This window comes from Canis lupus, chromosome 4 (assembly GCF_048164855.1).
Source record: "Canis lupus baileyi chromosome 4, mCanLup2.hap1, whole genome shotgun sequence".
Classification (NCBI taxonomy): domain Eukaryota; kingdom Metazoa; phylum Chordata; class Mammalia; order Carnivora; family Canidae; genus Canis; species Canis lupus.
This window is the reverse complement of record NC_132841.1, coordinates 6,191,762-6,210,096: the sequence shown is the minus strand read 5'-3', so window position 1 is coordinate 6,210,096 and position 18,335 is coordinate 6,191,762. Positions and strand designations below refer to the sequence as shown.

The following is an 18,335-nucleotide window of genomic DNA, read 5'->3' as shown; positions in this document are numbered from 1 at the left end:
GTTAAAGACTAGGTTAAAAAGAGGTGGAGCGGGGGCTAAAGCTCAAAAGCCTGCATTAGGTCCAGGAGCTAGGTGGTGGGGGGAGGAAGTGAACCAATGAGGGGATGCAAGCAGGGCTACACCCCCATAGGAGGTGATTCTCCTCCTGGGGGACTTTTCCTCTTGATCTCTCAACGCTTGCCTGTGCCATCTCCCTTCTTTCTTCAGTGCTTGCAATTTGTCCTCCTCCACGAAGAGCTCCAACTCTACTCATTCCATCGAAGCCCCCAACCTCTCTGCCAACACACAGCTGAGTGACCCCCTGGCTCAGTCTGGTCACAGCTGACACTCCACTCAGGCAAGGGGTGTCGTGGAGACTCGGGTGAGTTCTTTCCAGGGCCATAGATGTGTGGGGTTCAGGAGCTCCCAAAGGCTTACTTCTGGGGGTAAAGACCCACGTGCAGAGAAGTGTGATATGCAAGAAAATGAAACTTTTTTTTTCTTTTTTACAAATTTAACATTTTTACTGAGGTTAAAAAAAAATCAGTGGTGTGCTTTTCTTTTTCAACAGACATCTTTTTTTCATTGATTATTTTAAAAGCCACAATACGCTCCAACGTGTCCTCCCCCTCCGCCTCCCCACCTCACCAGGAGGCAAATACTACCCCTGCCTTTAGAGCCATCTGGGTGGGGACTTGGGTGAGCCAGTTTGGTGGTTTATGGGGTAGCTGGCCCTTCAGTACATAAGTCTGAACATAGAAACTTTTAAGAGAAGTATTTGTTTCCTTCATCTGTGGTCCGTATCTTTATTTTATTTCCAATAGAACTATACATCCCCCAAGGTGATGCTACCTTCAGGAATCCTCAGCTGTTAGGCTTTACACTGGGTGAGTGTCCTAGGTACAGGATTCTAGCCAGAGGGACGATGCATCTTCTATGATGACAGCAGGGGGAGCCCCTTCTCTCCAGTGTTTCAAGGCTGTTTTCTGTTTCCCCCTTTGATAGGATAACCAAGAATCTGTATTTTTAGTGGTACACATTCACTGCGCTCAAGTCACTAGCTGGTATCATACACACCCAGTGCTTTCTCACGTCTGGCTGATAGATGAAACTCAAAAAGCTGTCATTGAGACAGTCCAGTTTGATCTCTGTGCCCCTACTAAGGTAAATATATGGTAATTTAATAATGATGATGATGATGATGATGATGATGATGATTGTAGACAGAAGCACAAAACTTAATTGAATTACTTGAAACGGCCACACAAAGCCCAAGGGCATCTGGAGATTTCCTGACCTATATTCCAGTGTCATGTATCTGGCTCAGAACTGGACAGTCCCGAGACATGTTCTCATAAAGCCTCTCAAAGATCTTTGTGAAGGGGCCAAGCAGGTGATTCAAGTGCTGCCTTGTCAAGAGCGACAGTCACAGGAAAAAAAGCAAAACCAGCTTCCTAGGAACCCAGATGCAACCGGAGAAGCCTTCTGAGTTCCTTGATAAAATATATAAGAAGAGGACTGCTTTGTAGGAATTCATCCGGAGCCGCTCAAATGTTTTTGTGCCTGATGTCTGGAAAGAAATATACGTCGGCGAAGGAAGGCTTTTGCTAGACTCGTGCCTAGGTATTCTCAAGCCTGGAGCACGGCTTTATTTTCTTTTATTTTTTTTAGGTTCCCATCCGTCAACTGCAATCACTTTTAAACAATGACTAAAACTATGAACACAGTCCACAGTGAGGCTCCTCAGCCCCCACTCCAAGGCTGGGAACAAATGGCATTTCAGTGTCATTTTTTTTTTTTTTTTTAAAGAATGGGGGCCACGCTTCTTGCATTTTTTTGAGATGTTACTGCAGAGTATTAGATTTAATAATTAACAAAAATGAGAAGTGAACGAATCGCGCGGCACCTCAAGAGCCCAGTGCTACTCTGATGGGAGAAAAAAAACTGCTGTTCTAATTGAAGGAAAGGTTTCTCTATAAAATAAAGCAACTCCCTGTTAGGCAGTCCGTCGTTACAGTACTGTATTTGACTGTAGTACCCATATGGGCATGTCCTGAGGTCCGCTTAGTAAACACATTTTTCCTGGACACGCACGGTGCATCGGTGTGCTTGCCCCAAAGACAGATGCCCCTTAAATATGAGTGTTTACTCCACCAGCATGGAACATTTGCCTTATTTTAGCCACAGTCTTAAAAAAAAAAAAAAAAAAAAAAAAGGCAGCATCATGATTTCCAAAAAGGGAGTGACATTTGGGGCAGCTCTTGTCATGCGCCCTCCCCAGCTTAGCAGATCCGCCCAGGACAGCCGCGCCGCGCGTCAGGGACCCTCGCGGCGGCGGCCAAGGCCCTTGCTGACGCGCGGCCGGTCTTTTCTGGGCAGCGGGGGGCTCGCCACACCCCGCCCCCGGCCGGAGCCAGACCTTTACTTTATTTGGTTCACTACATGGTAACCAGCGCGGAGCGCGCCGCCGGGGACGCACGAGGGCCGGGGCGCGCGCACAGCCCTCGCGGGCACGCGGGCGGGGGCGGGGGCGGGGGCGGGGCGCGGGCGGGGGCGGGGGCGCGGGGGGGCGCGGCTCCTCGCTAATTACAGGCGCGCGGCCGGCTCGCTGGCGGGGGCGGGGGCGGGAGCCGGAGCGGGAGCGGGAGCGGGGGCCGGAGCGGGAGCCGGAGCGGGGGCGGGAGCCGGAGCGGGAGCGGGGCGCAGCCGCCGCCGCCCGGGGCCGGTCCCTCGTCCCCGCTCCACGTGCGCCGCGCCGCCTGCCCGGGCACAAGTTCTGGAATAAATAAACACGGGCGCGGCGTGAGTCAGGGTGCCGCGCTGGAGACCGCAGCGAGGTCTCCTCGGGGGCGCAGGCCCTGACGCAGGCTGCCGGAGGGGCAGGGCGCCTCCTCCCCTTTCCTTCCCCTCCAGTAAACACGGCTTGGCAGCGCTGGCGGCTGTTTTCTTTCTTTGCAGAAACGCCACCGTGAGCCACAATCAAAAAAAAAAAAAAAAAAAAGTAAAAAATAGAAAAAGCTACCATTTGACGATTCTGATCTGGCCCCGATGTTTTCCAACGGCCTCTGGGTTTGTAAGAAGATACGGAGGTCCCGAAGCCCCTTTCCTGCGTGACGGTTGCAGGCTGCGCGTAAAGAGTTTCTCGCGTGCAAGCCCTGAGGACTCCGGACCGTGTTCCCGTGCTGGAGTCCTACCGAGCTTCCAGGTAAAAGTTCTAGAAAGAGGCTCAGTCCTCCACGTGAGAATTTAGCCCTAACTGCACTTTCCGAACTCGTGCCAGGAAACCACCGCGTGCTTGCCTTTCCTCCCCCAGGGCTCGTAATTAAGCGCACTGACATCCCTTCCCTATCTGTGGAATTGTCCTTAAGCTCCAAGAAAGCTGGGCCCTAGACGCTCAGCTGTTCAAAGCCTAGAGTGATATGCCTACTTACTAGGTGTCAAGTAAGAACGGTGACAACCCATATGGTGCTTATTAAGAGAAGAGTATTCCAAAACTTCTTTAATGACTGTGACCTTCCTGTGAAATTCTGATTTCAGATGTATATGGGTTACAATAAATCTTTATCTTTTATCGAAAAAAAAAAAAAGGCTAATGGGTTGGCTGTTGGGAGGCAGAAATAACAGAACGGAGGTAAGAGGCTTTTAGACTGGGCTAAGGCTCAGGACGCCTGTTTCTATTTTGCAGCACACATAGTCTCTCTCTCAGGCTTTGGAGAACACGAGAGGCCCCAAACCAAGACTGTGCAACAAAATGCTGATTGATCCAGACCCAGACCATCCCTACTCCTACAATTCACTTTTCTGCAGAACTCTTACTGGTGTGGCTAGTACTTCAAAATCATACAATGAAAGAAGGTAAACCTCGGTAAATCTGAAGCTCTTTTAATAAACTCTTATGACACATTAAACTTACTTTTAATAAACTCTATACCTTAAAATAAATTTAGGGGAATGCCTGGGTGGCTCAGGGCATGATCCTGGGGTCCTGGGATCGAGTTCCACATTGGTTCTGTGAGGAGCCTGCTTCTCCCTCTGTCTGTGTCTCTCATGAATAGATAAATACAATTTTTAAAAAATAAATTAAGGCCCTGAGTTCTGATGAAATGCTTCTGAACTTATTTTTTCCAAAATAGCCACATTTACAGTTCAAAGTATCCGATTTGAACTCATGGTAAAGAGATTTTCCAAAAGGCAGAGAAATATGCAATGATCCAAATATTTATCTGCTGAACTTGCTACCTGAGTACCTACACAACAAAATGTGACTCCTTGGTTGTGCATGATGCCTGTCCCCTCATGTGCATCCTAATGTCAACTGGTAGTAGTGACATAAAGAATGACATAGGGGCACCTGAGAGGTTCAGTCCGCTAAGCTTCTGCCCTTGGCTCGGGTCACGATCCTGGGGTCCTGGGATCAAGTCCCAAGTTGGGCTCCGAGCTCAGTGGAGAGCCTGCTTCTCCTGCTTCTCCCCACTTGTGCTCTCTCGCTATCTCTGCCTCTCTCTCTCTCTCTCACATAAATAAACAACACCTTAAAAAAAAAAAAAGTGAAATAGTCATTGGTTAAAAAAAGAAAGAATGAAATAGTCATTGCTAAGTAAGAGTGATTAAGTGATGGGATCTACAGATTATGTAACAGTTCATTTTCCCCAAGATGCAAACTATATTTAAAAATATTCAAGTAGGACATTATTACTCTATATAGGATGCCTTATCTCAGCAACAAGGCCTTCTGAATTGCTGGAAAAGACTCTTCGATTATGCAATCCAACTTCTAAAGTCCATTCAAAAGACGAGATCAACCAGTGCATCGATGCTTCCAATTTAAAGTAGGAATCCTGTAGTCTTTTATCCAGACCTTGTCTGACCTAAAAGAAAATCACCTCCTAGAGGATTTTCATGGCTAACTTTGTGATAAACTTGATGTGCACTGAAGACTCATTTTACTAAGACTTTGAGTTTTAAAGAGCTACATTTCTTTCAAAGCATTATTTAAGTCTCTATTATAGAAGAAATTGTTTATCACCATTCTAAAAAGTTTGTTCTATTAAGATTTTACTCAGTTGTTTCGCAGAACCAAAATAAAAGAGTAGCTTTAAGACGAATATCCACATGATTCTAAAATTGATTTTGCCTATAGCATACTTTCTTGCCCTAATACCTTTTCTGTAGCTTGTAAGGGTTGTTTTATGCTGCTTAGTGCCATACCGAAGCACCCAGTATTCTGTGATAAAGATCAGTGCAAATACAGATTCTGTACTCTATCACTTAAAAAAAATACATTATCTCTCAATTTTAAAAAGGGAAGCTGTTTTAAAATCAAGCATGTGAAGTTGTACTGACACAGGGAAGGAGCAGGCAACAGCAGACTAATGGGTTAAAACAAAATCCACTGTTAAATTAGGTACGAATTAGTTAACAGTAAATAGGGATGGTGTGGATATCCCTCATTAAGGATTTATCTGGGGATTATTAGAGAAATCCACAGATAATCCACAAATCAGTCACTTTCTACCTTCCAACCTCTGAATTTACAAATTGATTTTTTGTATATTTTTGTGCCTTTGAAATTACTGCCTGGGGTTCCTAACTGGAGGAAAAATGTAGGCTATCAACAGAAACAACCATGAAGGCTCTAGATTACTGATAATCTGGGAAGCCACATGGTAATTTCTATTTGATCATAATCAGTACTGTTGCTGTTAGAGGCCCAGCCAGTAGCACTGAAAGAGTTAAATAGCATCCCCCACCCCACCTCTCACTTCTAGAACCCCAGATGATGAAGTAGGTAAATATGTATTCCATTCATTGGTTTCTTTGGTCTGTGACAGAGGGAAGGCGTGTCTTCTCACACTGTTCCCTATGAAGAAAAGGCGAGCAAATGAGGGTGACTCAGGACTTCTAGTGGCCTACACGCGACTGAACATTTTTCTGAATGATTCCACGTATACACTTTGGAATTAGGAAGAGAAACATTTTACTCTTCACTAACCAAATAAAACCGTCTATAAATCATATGCAAAACAACTTTGAGTAACGAGGGACTTAAGTCTAGGAATTGAAGAGTTCTGTATTTTCCCTTTAACTTTTTCCCTCCTTTGGGAAATAAACAAAGACATCTGCCACATCAAGAGTCTGTTTTTTTTTTTTTTTTTTTTTTTTTTAAACTGGAAACTGAATGCAATCCTTAAGGTTTACTTTGGGAAGAGATTTTGAAATCTTAATAAATGACTTTTGCAAGCTGCAGTCTTTTAAATTTTCCTAAAAATAAAATTTAGCATTCTTAAGTTTAAAAAAGTGGGCAGTTCGACATTTCTTTTAACCTGATTACTAAATGAAACATCGTGTTGTATATCATAAGCTATAATTAACTTATTAAGAATACAGTTTCTTGAAAACTGCCTTAAGCAGGCTACTAGTAAAAAAAAATTGACACACACGTAGCGATGGGTCCCCCAAGTTCCCAGACCACCCCTGCTGAAAATATATTGTTACACATTAACTGTTACTGTTTAATTTAAAACACATAGTCTGTGTGTACCCTATCCTGAGTCTTTGTCAGGTCCACAACTTCCTTTCTAGAAGTCGGCCAAGCCACTGATCAATAAAATGAGTAAAGGCTGCAAAACATCTAGGAACTGTCTTACGATGTCTTGCAAATGCGTCCTGGTGCTTTGCACGTCTTCTTATTTATAAATTTGCGTTTCGGGACATCGAGAAACCTTACACCTGGCTTTCGCCCTGACTTTATTCCAAAACTTTCCAAAAGGTAGGCTGCTTTCCCTCTTTTGTCTTCCACACATTTCACACAGCTCAACATGGCTGTTTCATTCCAAAGCTTTCCAGAGAGCAGCTCCGAGTCTCGATAGCCTTTGCAGCGTTGTCAGGATCTTTTCCGTCCAGTCTACAATTGCAGAGTGGCTGGCTCTACTGCAAGTTGAAAAATAAACAAGTGCTTTCTAGCTGTACTTTGTTCAGCTCTTCTCTTTATCTGTTTCCCTTATCCAGCTGCCCTTTCCCCCAGTCCCTAGCACTTTTATTTTTTTCCTTCCCCCCCCCCCCCCAACCATCAGTTGCCTTTTTGTTCTGTGTCTTTTATCTCCTGTTCTTCTCCTGCTGTTCCAGGCAAACCCCAACCCCAAACCCACACATCCTTTGGTCACGTTGCCATTAGTGATTAAAACAATAGCCATTCTGAGCTTACTTTAAAAAATTAAAAAAGGCCTCAGAAAATGTTCAGTGCTGCCAATTTTATTTTTATTTAATGCTAAAAGTTAAAGAAAAAAAAAAGTACTGTAAATCTGACAAATGACAGAATGCAGGTGATTTTTCCATAGCGTGATTTTAAAATATAATAATGTTGGTATCTGAGATTACACTCACTTCAGCTGACATGAGTTTCATCATATATAGAAAAAGTATCACCTTCAACTTAAAAAAAAAAAGTAAAGGTTAAAAGGTGGCACACTTTAAAAATACTTGGTGGCCAAGGAAAGGTATATAGTAAAAGTTGTAAACCGTGTGAACGTTCTCATAACTTTTAATGTGAGGCCACATGAAAGACAGTACATCTGTTAAATTCTGTAAGTTGTTAAAGCAAAAAAGGGAAAGCTTCAACACCCCATCCCCTAATATTTTGAGTATGAAAAGCACAGCTGAAATATTTAGGATCTGAAATCTGATACTGCCCACGTACAGTAAGTAGCTTTCTGACATTTTTATCCAGCTGTGGAGAATCTCTGCACTGTCATCAGGTACAACCAAAGATCAAGCCCATGTCCCAGCGTTAACTTTTTAACTTAAGAGAATGCCAGAAAAATAACCCAGATCAACATTTTACAGCTGCAAGCCTTCCACGAAGGCCACCCAAGGGCCAGGTGGATTCATGCAGACCTCCTTTTTTTTAATGGGAGCAACCTCAATTCTCAGCCCTTTAAAGCTATTCCTGTTCTCCCCCCCTCCCTCCCTAAACACCAGCACAGAGAAACCGTAGGTTGTCTTTTCCACAGCTGGATAGACTTATTCAAAACAGCAGGATGGTTCTTTGTTAATCTTTTTTTGGCAAGCTTATCTGTATTAAGATTGCAAAGCATACAGATAGCTACCACAAATTAGGTCAAATAACTGATCAACTTGCAAAATCTATGAGGTCAAATTCCAGTTTATAATAAAGTGCTTAGATACACATTTATATAACAAACCGTAATTGTTGAATTCTTTACAAATGTCTTTATGGGCGTGTAAAATCGACTCTGTGTTTCTGCATGTGTGCATTTACATAAGAGAAACCAGTCTGATCTGAGTCATAGATGCGCCAATTAAAAAAAAAAAAAGTGTAACAACAAACTGGTTAATCATGCAAGTCTGTTTGTAATATAACAATGACCGGTAACATGAATTTGCACAGCATTAATAATAAGTGCACTCATTAAAAACACACACAAAAAAATACTGTATTTGGTGCAGTATCTGATTTTCAAGTGTTAATAACTCGACCATTAAAAAATATTTGAGCAATTTAAAAAAGACAAAAACGTAACTAAAAAAGAATCCAAAGAGGATAATAATCTCTATCTTCAAATTAGAATAGAAGCTAGGTCGTAAACAATACACTTAAGTTGTAGACCTTGAAGCCATGATTCAGCCTAATTATAGGGCCAAGTTACAAACACCTGAACATAAAAGGATATAAAATAGTGTTCCTGTCAATGTTAAATTGTAACAGCACAAAAGAAAAACCAGTATCATTGTGAGACAACTATTTCTAATAACAGATGATTTATTGGTTTAAAAAAATCATTTTACTGATGCAAAATAGTGATCAAAGAAATTAGTTTACAAAAGGTTTCTAAGAATAGTTTGAGAGGTGGGGCGCCTGCCTATTATTAAAACCCTTTCTTTAATTTTCACTAGTTTATCATTTTTTTTTTTTTTTCCAGAAGAACAGTATTATTCACTTGGTATTTCAAACACACATAAGAAGGAAATTACAGGTTTCCTCCACCCCCATCTGGGCTGTCACTGATATGCCCACGGGCAGTCCTGGCAGCACCATGCGCCGTTACTGTCATTGTACCATACTGTATTTAGCACTCACTAGAAACAGGGTGTAGGTGATAGTACCAACAGCAATAGCACTACAGGTAAATGATAAAAACAAAACAAAACACAAAACAGAAATGAAACCAATCCCACAATCTCCAAGTTCACCTGAACTGTAACTTCTCTTGCAACTCTTTTCAAAGGAAAAGACACCACCAACAACAAACAGAGCTCTAGGGTGTTTAAAAAGATAAAGTGGCGCTGCAGAGCCAGGCTCTGTTCAAAGATGGCAGTGCCATCTTGTACACACCACCATCCATTATCACCGCCTTCAGTCACTGAATTGTGTATTATGTAACCAACTAGCATGCAGCATTGTAATCTTACAACTGATCACGTGGTCAGTGAACAGTGGTCAACTTTGCCTTTAAAAAAAAAAAAAAAAAATCCCCCCCCCCCCCCCAAACCACACAGTCCTGAAAATCTCTCAGCAGCAACTCTCAGGCAGTCAATACCCCAACAACTGAACTTTCAGAACAAAATAGATAAAAGATTCAAAATCTATTTTCCTACTACTCTGAGAGGACAATGTTTTGGGGTAAACTTGGTGATATTTCTCAGTGGCATGCCACCCACTTCACAACAGTGCCCCCTTGGCTCCTTCCCTTTCCTTCTCCACCAACTGGCCTCCAGCCTGAGAAAGGGGCCAGCATTAAGGAATAACAGACAGTAAGGCAATCTTACAATGTCAGAAAATGTATTTGGCTTTTTTTTTTTTTCTTTTTAAAAGAAGTGCATACAAATACAGCTAGAAGCATTTCGGATTTGCCAAGTGCTCTAAAAAAGCAGCGCAAGTCACAGCCTACATTGAACGGTAACTGTCACCAGGATAATAAAGCACAAAGATATGCTAATAACATTAACAAAAGAAGAAAATGCCTTTATAAGTACATACCTTTTGTCGTCAAAAAAAAAATATAGAAACACAATGTATTCAAAAAAAAATCAAAATTATACAGCCATGTTTATGAAGTCTACATTTCCCTTGTCTTGGATATATATATATATATATATATATGCACATATATATATATATATATATATGAGTGTGTGTGTGTATATATATGTATATATGTATATATACATATATATATATATATATATATATATGGAGATATATACACAATTCAAGCAGTTTTAGTTAAGGGTAATCATTGGGTTTTTCTGAAACCGGAAAGTCACGAGTCTCTCTCTTTTTTCACTTTCACATCTCCAGCAAGGATGGTTGCAATTTCCCCTTGCATAAAGGCCCAGGGGACATTGGAGCCCACAAGAGGGCATTTTTCCCCACTGGGACAATAGACCTCTCCACTAGCTCCCTGCTGTTTGATGCTTTGTCTGGAGCAAGGGAAGCAGAACTTGTGCGAAGGGACAGACGGGCACTGCACAAAGTGGGTGTCCTCCAGCCGCTCGTGGCAGAGGGTGCAGCATAGAGGGGCGCTGGCTGCCAGAGAAGAGTCTGGGAGGCTGGCAGGGTGCACTGGCTCCAGTCCTCCTGTGTTGCCTGCCCCCTGGCCCCCCACCTCTCTGGGGCCTAGCCTTCTTTGGTTCATAGAGGACGGAGAGGGTGGACTGCTGCTATTCCTCCTGGTGGTGGAGTGAACCTGGTTGGCATCTTTTGAGGCATGACTGCCCCCTGCATTGTCTGCTACTAAGATCAGGGCTGCCATGGGCGACTGGCCGTTCTGAGCCGCTTCAGGCGGTGTGGTCCGGTTGGAATGAGGTGAGGCAGTGGGTGGTGGTGGAGACACAAAAGAGGATGTAGGAGTAATGGGGATCTTGAGCCCTTCGGTGGGTGTGGACAGCCATGGCTGTGCCTCTCCATTGATCTTAGGGGGGCCGACTTCACCTTCTGGTTCTGGCGAAGGCTTTCTCTTCCTTGCTGTTCTGGCAACTGAGAAGGGGGAGAAAAGAAAACAGTAAACGGATGTGCACTGAAAAGGACCTTTCTTTCACGAACACAAAACAAGATCCGCTAAAGAATTTCTATTCTCCCCAAGCCCCTATATAAAAATCTCACTCAGGAGTTTCAAGTGCACGTGCAACTCCCAACACTTAGGACTCACGGGGCTCTCAGGCAGTATTTGAAAATAAGCCACAGAACGCAGCACCGCAGTGACAGCCTGTTTTTACACATGCACGCACGCACGTCCGCCCCGTACCTACACGTGGAACCCGCGCATTCAATTGCTAACGGCCCCCAGCAAGGTAAAGGGTGGCTGGTGCCCTCCCGCTCCCACCCAAGAATGTGCTGGGAAAGGAAAACCCTGTGTCAGTGCCTATCAGCCCAGTCTGACTCATCTCTGTTATGCTGCTTCAGCACATGAACACGTTGCCACTAAGCACTGGTTCCGCCTCGGGCAGATCAGGAAGTTGGGTGTTTGTTGTTTCTGGGCTGGGGTTGAGCGGCGAATGGCAAGAGCACCCCCTCCGCTGTTCCGCTCCCCCGCTCGCCCCCTAGGTCCCCTCGCACTCCGCAGCCGCCCCTACCTGCTTTAGACCCGTTGGCCCCGTTGGCCTCGAAACCCAACAACCTGCCTGCAGTCAGGGCCGGCTCCTTCTTAAACTTGCTCTCGAAGGGCCCCGAGTGGCCGTGCTGGTGCAGCGCCAGCAGCGTGTCTCGCACGGTCTTGGGCCTGTTGACCCAGTCCTGCTCCCCGGGCCCGCGGCCTTTGCCCGCGCCCTCGGCTCCCAGCTCGGTGGCCCCGGCCGCGCCGGCCAGGCCGTCGGCGGCGCCGCGGTGCGAGGGCGGCGGCGGCGGCGGCGGCGGCTGCTTCTCCTTGGCCACCGCCTCGCGCGGCTCGTGCTCCGCGGCCGCGCTGCTCGACACGGACGCCGGCCGCTTGTGCGAGCTCAGTTCGGCGGGCTGCGCCGAGCCCAGGCCGGCGGCCGCGGCCCCGGACACGGCGGCCAGCGAGGCGGCGGCGCGGCCGCTGAGGCCGAGCGCGGCGGGCAGCGGCGTGGCCGAGCCGTTCATGAGCGGCACCAGGGTGGGCGGCACGGCGTGGCCGCGCCGCGGGTTCGGGCTCTGGCGGTTCAGCTCCGGGGGCTCCTCCAGCTTGGAGAAGCCGTTGGGCACCAGGATGCCGTTCACGGGCGGCGGCTGCGGCGTCGGCGGCTGGGCCAGGCCCGCGGCCGGGCGGCTGCCGCCGAAGTCGGAGGCGAGGCGCGGGGGCCGCTCGGCGGCGGCCGCCAGCGGGTAGCGCTCCAGGGCCTGCGGGGCGCGCGGGGCGGCCTCGGGGCCGCCGTGGCCCAGCTGCTGCTGCTGCTGCTGCAGGAGGATGTCCTTGGCCGACAGCGGCGGCGGCTTGGCGGCGGCGGGGGCCGCGGCGCCGGGCGGGGAGCGGCCCTCCGGGAAGCAGCCGTGCGCCCGCTTGAGCTGCCGCGCGGTCTCGATGACGAACTCGACGCGGTCGGCGCCCTCGTAGTTGACGCAGCCGCGGCACACGGGCTCGGTGAAGTCCCAGATCATGGCCCAGGGCATGCGGGGCAGGTCACACAGGTAGCACGACTGCCGCCGGGAAGCGGCCGCCACCGCCACCGCCGCGGCCATGTCCGAGGAGCCCGCGGCGCTGGAGGTGGAGGCGGAGGAGGAGGCGGAGGCGGAGGCGGAGGAGGGGGCGCCGCCGCTCCCCGCCGGCACCACGCGCGCCCTCCGCCCCCCCCAACCCCGCGTCTCTCCCACCAGCGGCGGCGGCGGCCGCAGAGGCGGCGGCGGCGGCGGCAAAGCCCGCGAAGGCTCGGCGCCCGCGCAGCGCCCCCGGGGCACGAGGGGCGGCGGGCGCGGGGCGAGGGGCTGCAGCCGCGGCAGCACGTCCCCCCGGCCGGCTCGGGCGCGGGCGCTGGCGGGCGGCGGCGCGGCGCGGCGCGGCGGGCGCGGCGGCGGCGGCGGCGGCGGCGGCGGCGGCGGCGGCGGGAGCTCGGCCGGGGCCGCGGCCGGCCTCCAGACCGGAGCGAAGACGGGCCGCGCGGGCGCGGGGGAGCGCAGCAGGTCGCGGCGGCGGCCGGCGCGGAGTGCAGGGCGGGGGGCGGGGAGGCCGGGGGGGCGGGGGGCGGGGGGCGGCCGCCGGGGCAGGCTCAGCCCGAGCGGCGGGTCATGCCGCGCCGAGGCAGCGGCCGGACGGCGTGGAGCACGGGCGCGGCGCGGGCCCCGGGTCGCTCCGCTGTTCCCTCACAGCTCCTGGCGTCGCCGCTCTCCAGCACCCGCGTCAGCGCCCAGCCCGCCTCAGCTCCGCCGCCACCGTCGCTGCTGCTGCTGCTGCCGCCGCGGCCGCTCCACTTCTACAGACTTGATTCTTCGACAGCCTCGCACCGCGCCTGCGCGGGCCCCCTCCCCTCGCGCGCGCGGGCGCGGGCGCGGGCGCGGGCGCGCGCCCGTCCTCCCCCGCGCTCGCGCCCTCCCCCGCCCCCTCCTGCCCTGCGCAGGGAGAACGGGCGCTGCCGGGAGAGCCGGCTCCGCGCCGCCCGCCCCGCCAGCCCCGCCAGCCGTGTCCCTCCCCGGCGGCTCACTTCCCGGCGGCCGCTCGGCTGCCTCCACTACTCGGTCACCCTCCCTGCCCTCCGGAACGTTTGGGCCGAACGCGGCTTCCCGCTCGTGTTTCTAAGAGCAAGGCCGCTCTGATTCGGGGCCGTCGGCCTCTTGAGGATGGGGATTTTCAATCTAGCGTGGTTCACAGTTTTGGTGCTTTTAAGGAGTTACACTCGAGCGCCACGAAGCGCTTTCACACTCGCGCCGGCGCTGCCCTCCAGCTTTACTAGCAGAGGCGGCTGGCCCTGCCCACGCCTGGGAGCGCGTGCACACGCCGCTCGGCGGACCCCCCGCCCCCACGGCGGGCACCGAGGCCTCCCGGCGGCGCCGGCCGACCCGACCGCCCTAGGGAGAACCGCGCGGCGGGCGCGTGACGTGGGCGCGGAGCCGCGGGCCCGCGTGCGCCGCCGCCGCCCAGTGCGCACGCTCCGCGCGGACGTGACTCGGCGCGGCTGGCCCGGGCTGCCTCACTGAAGGAACGCGCGCTCCGGGGGTCCGGGGGTCCGGGGGTCCGGGGGTCCGGGGATCCGGGGTCTACGGCCAGCGCGGCCGCGTCACTGCGCAGCTCCGCCCCCTCCGCCGGCCGTGGGCCTCCAGGCCCCGCCCCCGGGGCCGAGCTCGGAGCCGCGGGGGCGCGGGCGCCGGGTCCCCGCCGGCCGTGGCGGTGGCGGTGGCGGTGGCGGTGGCCGCAGGGGCGCGGGGCTGAGCCGTCGGCGGAAGTCCCCGGCGCCGCTGGGGGGCGGGACGGACGGCGCGGCCCGGGCCGGCGGGGGCTCGGCCGGCGGGGGCTCACCCGGCTGGCGCGAAGGCGGGGTCGCTCTGCCACGGCCGGCGGCCGCAGGCGGCGCCCAGACTGAAGTGAGCGCCCGAGCTTCACACTTTTATCGGGAGGAGGAGCTGGTGTGTGTTATGGTAAATCACTCCTGGCTGGTCCTTAGTCTTCCTAGTAGACGCGGGCTTAGTCACTCCCGTTTGGGGACCAGACACTTCAGCTCGGTAAGGGCGGCCCTTTGGAGTTTCCTTTGTTGGAAAACAGGCCCACATCTCTCCCAGAGACTGGAAGGGGCTGGTTAAGTGTGGGAAGAGCAGGGTACTAATTATATTATCTTTCCTACAACTGGATTGGTAGGTTGGAGAGAGAGAAAAAAAATCCTGCTGACGTTTCCCTCTAGTTGTTGCTATTGAAAATGCCAGGTTGCTTCAAAGGATTAACCACAAGGAAGAGGAAAAACACCCTCAGAGAAACAGTGGAGGGAGCTGCTTAAAGCACATGAAGAAACCTGTTGGAAAGTGGCACAGAAAACGTAATGCCAGACCTAAATGTGTTCACAGGCCAACCCTGCATGTCTTCTCTTGGGGATTTCCAGAGAAGGTGTACTTGCCATAAAGGTCTCCCCATCTGTTCCGGGGTCTTGCTTGCCGTTGCAATCCTGCCTCAGCCTCTTCTTGCTGGGAGAGTTGGGCCTGCCCAGATACCCTCCCTGCCGGTGGGCTTGGGCACTCCTCGTGGTACCTGCTGTCTGGAACCTCTTTTAGGACCCTGTGCCTCTGGTCACTCTCCGTGGAGACCCTGGGCCGCTCATTGTAGCACATGACTTCCCAGGCCACTGCCCAGAGTGGGCAAGGTCCCGCCTTTGCGCTGCAGAGAGATGAGCCATCTGAACACCCCCGAGAGATGGCCCCCACTAGGCAATGACTGGAACATTTAAACCGCCACCACCACCACCCTGTGTTGGAGCCATGGCCTAATTATACTCATTTACCTGCAAGCTGGTACTGTATGTAATGCCCTCAAGGGAAAGCCTGCCGTTCCATCCCAAAATAGAAATTCTGAGATACAAATTCTGCCTCGAGAGGGACTAAGGAAGGATTTTTGTAGAACAGAGCTTTTCTTCTCCAAATGAAGGGCATTTCCTTTTTATTTTACACTAGGACCTGAATGTCGAAACCATGTTGTTGTAACTTCCCTAATGAAATGCCTGCTGGAGAATGGAAAGGCTATTTTAGTTCTGGTCTCTCTTGCCATAAAAGGCTCCGGAATCAAGGGGGTTAAGGCTGGCCCTGGAACCGGGGCAGCTATTCCTTATATTGTATCAAAAGTCTTTCATGCTGCCTGGCCTTTCATGTAGCTCTGAAGCAGCTTTATCGATCTATGCTAAGTAAACATAGCTTTGTTTTCGTCTTCCACCCTCCGCCCTCCCTCCCGGCACAGACTGGAGTTGGATCCCTTCCAAAGCGGCTGCTGCAGCAGCTCCAGCCGCCTCCTCCACACACAGAAGCAGGGTTTCTAGGGTGAGGCAATGCGTCTGCAATTCGCAGAGACAAGGCAGGAATTGTAATTGTAGTTCATCATGTGATGACTTATGAAAGAGGAAGTTGGTATGTTTTAGTCACGTAGACCCTGCCCTCTTGCTTAAGGCTGCAGGTCCTTTGAGAAGAGCATTATGATAATCTTTGCCATCCAGAGTCAAGGTTACCAGGTTGGCTGGCTGCAGGGTGCTCCTGTACATTCGGACATGGACAGGCAGGTGGATGCTGCATGACGGGTTGGTGGGGCAGTGGCTTGAGGCTGGCTTTTAACCAGAACACTGAAGTGCTGCAATTTGGTCTTAAGAAGTAAAGGAAATATTCTTTGGGGAACACTTCTGCTGAGGTTAGATGAAGCAACAGTCCTTTCTAGCTCTAATTTCTAAGATTTTTTTTTTTTTAAAGTAAAAACCACAGTTGAGCAAAAGGAAAGCCGCTCTGTATGATACCATCAAAAAGAAGGAATAAGGGAAGTGATCAGTTGTTAAGACCAAGGGAGCAGTTCCAGGTGAAAGCTCAATGGATGGAGCAAATCTGAACTCCCCGCACTGAGATTTACATGGGCTTCCACTGCGTGAGCATTAAACATCTCAAATCGGAATCTGGTCCCCGGAGCTTACTCCAGTCGAGATGCTCTTGTTAACACACCACAGCCCTGTCCTGACAGTCCACAGGGCAGTGTAAAAAAAGTGGTTCCTTCCAGAGGACCCTGAGGGAACTCAGCCCTGAGAACACGCAGCTGGGGGAGGGTTGCATCTGTGTGCTGTCCACGAGGTGGTATTCCTAGAGACTGCTGAGTTCATGCACTTCACCCTATACCCACATGTGGACTCACAGCCTTCATTCTTTAGAGTGCAGTTTCTATTAATAGCATGATGTTGCAACCATACTAGAGCTTCTTAAACTCTGACCCTGGCATATTTGAAGGAGAAAAAAAAAAAAAAAAAAAAAAAACGCCAAACGCAGCCGCGTGTCACTTGGATTTTTGTGAATAACATCCTTAGCTCCTTGTACTTGAGCAAAACTGCCATAAGACTGGAAGAGCACATGTGCTGCTCAGGGCTTTTCTACTTAAAAAAAAAAATTATGAATATGTACTTGAACATACTTGTTTAATGAATACATCTATACATGATATGGAGAGTCCTGACATAAATGAACCTTCTGTAGTAGATAGGAAAGCCCTTCTTCTAAGTAATAGCATTTTATGAGACAGTTCTACTGGTTTTCAAATTGCAATACACTTTTTTAGAAATACTTTCCCTCTGTTTGACCTCTTCCTGTAGCCTGCCTCCCCTGTGCACAGAAAGCGTTCGGATATTAAAGAGACTTTTGCATGTGGAGGAGATAAACTCTCTGTGGAGGGTCTAAGAATCAGGCCAAATAAAATCACAGGAGCCCTTAATCACCCACATATTATACACAGAAGCTGTTAGTCACCAGCCTATGTATAAACATATGTATAGGTCCCCATTTAGAGTAAAAATTAGGGTCTTGATGTAGGCTAACTACTTACTGTGTCAGTATTTAAAGAGCTAAGTGAAAAATACAGACAAAGGAGAGATTGAGGTCACACACTCGCTCAGTCTGCAAGGAAATTTGTAGGAGAACTGGAAGGGATTCAACAGCCATTTGCTGCCAGAACCCTCCTATTGACTTTTTGGAAAGAGTATGATGAAATGTACTTTTCTGGAAAAACGTCTGAATGCGGGTTTAACCGATATTTAAGACACTCAACCAAAATCTTTTAAAAGATATCACTAGGAAGATGCTAACAAAATAGTGAACTAACTTCAAGGACAATGTTTGAAAATACTAAGATGGTAAATTTTCTTTTCATTAGCTTATCTACTTAAAATGTGACTTTCCTGCATACACATTCAATAGTAAGGGACCGAAAAAAATGGAAGATGTTACAATTCTAAAAGGTTAAGGATAATATGGTCACTTGGTGTTTATTTATATCTTTCATCTGGATATTCAAATAAAGATATTTCAACCATAAATTCTGTTATCTGGTCATCCTTTCCCAGAAATGAAAACCTAAGGTATTGAAATATTAAGTGATATGCCTACAGTAAATTAAAGGGGAGCATCAGAACTGAAATCCAGGTATGAGTCCTGTTGTCTAATGATATAGTCTAGAAGATTCTACTTTCATTTTGAATTTAAAAGAAAATCATGTAAGCACAGTGTAGAAACCTAGCAAGAGAGTGTTAACATTTGTGAATGTTAACAAAAAGAATGTTAAGATGTGCCAATCTCTGTCTATATTTATAGGAAAAAAAGCAATTCTAGGGTAGTTCACGGGACATGCAGTCCAAAGAAAAGTAAACAATCACAATAGATAGAGGGAGATGGTAGAGATGAGAGACAGTTGCCACCACGCCATGGCTGGTATGGGACTCCTTAAATGGCA

The 18,335-nt window shown here is 49.5% G+C and overlaps 1 protein-coding gene and 2 long non-coding RNA genes across 4 annotated transcripts; 2 read left to right on the top strand and 1 right to left on the bottom strand.

Moving 5' to 3' along the window:
• Positions 1-283: 283 nt before the first annotated feature.
• LOC140631781 (uncharacterized) lies at positions 284-6,106 on the top strand. Its single transcript, XR_012029298.1, has 6 exons — positions 284-361; positions 804-866; positions 985-2,424; positions 2,938-3,184; positions 3,665-3,834; positions 5,811-6,106. It is a non-coding gene; the product is annotated as an uncharacterized lncRNA (long non-coding RNA).
• A 1,108-nt stretch (positions 6,107-7,214) lies between these two features.
• Positions 7,215-12,765, bottom strand: IRF2BP2 (interferon regulatory factor 2 binding protein 2). 2 transcript variants are annotated; one of them, XM_072823029.1, is made up of 2 exons: positions 11,620-12,765; positions 7,215-10,975 (listed from the first exon to the last, which is right to left on the bottom strand). In XM_072823029.1, exons 1-2 carry the CDS (start codon positions 12,632-12,634, stop codon positions 10,260-10,262), a joined length of 1,731 nt encoding a protein of 576 aa, XP_072679130.1. In that variant the 5' UTR covers positions 12,635-12,765; the 3' UTR covers positions 7,215-10,259. The 2 variants fall into 2 exon arrangements, with proteins under 2 accessions (XP_072679130.1, XP_072679129.1); XM_072823028.1 differs by having other exon boundaries at positions 11,572-12,764.
• A 1,575-nt stretch (positions 12,766-14,340) lies between these two features.
• Positions 14,341-17,922, top strand: LOC140631779 (uncharacterized). The gene is made up of 2 exons (XR_012029297.1): positions 14,341-14,521; positions 14,739-17,922. It is a non-coding gene; the product is annotated as an uncharacterized lncRNA (long non-coding RNA).
• The last annotated feature ends 413 nt before the right edge of the window (positions 17,923-18,335 follow it).

Coding starts and splice junctions, on each gene's coding strand:
- IRF2BP2 (XM_072823028.1), bottom strand. CDS start 12,634: ATGGCCGCGGCGGTGGCGGTGGCGGCCGCTTCCCGGCGGCAGTCGTGC. Junction 10,976..11,571: donor GGCCAACGGGTCTAAAGCAG/GTAGGGGCGGCT, acceptor CCCCCTTCTCAG/TTGCCAGAACAGCAAGGAAG.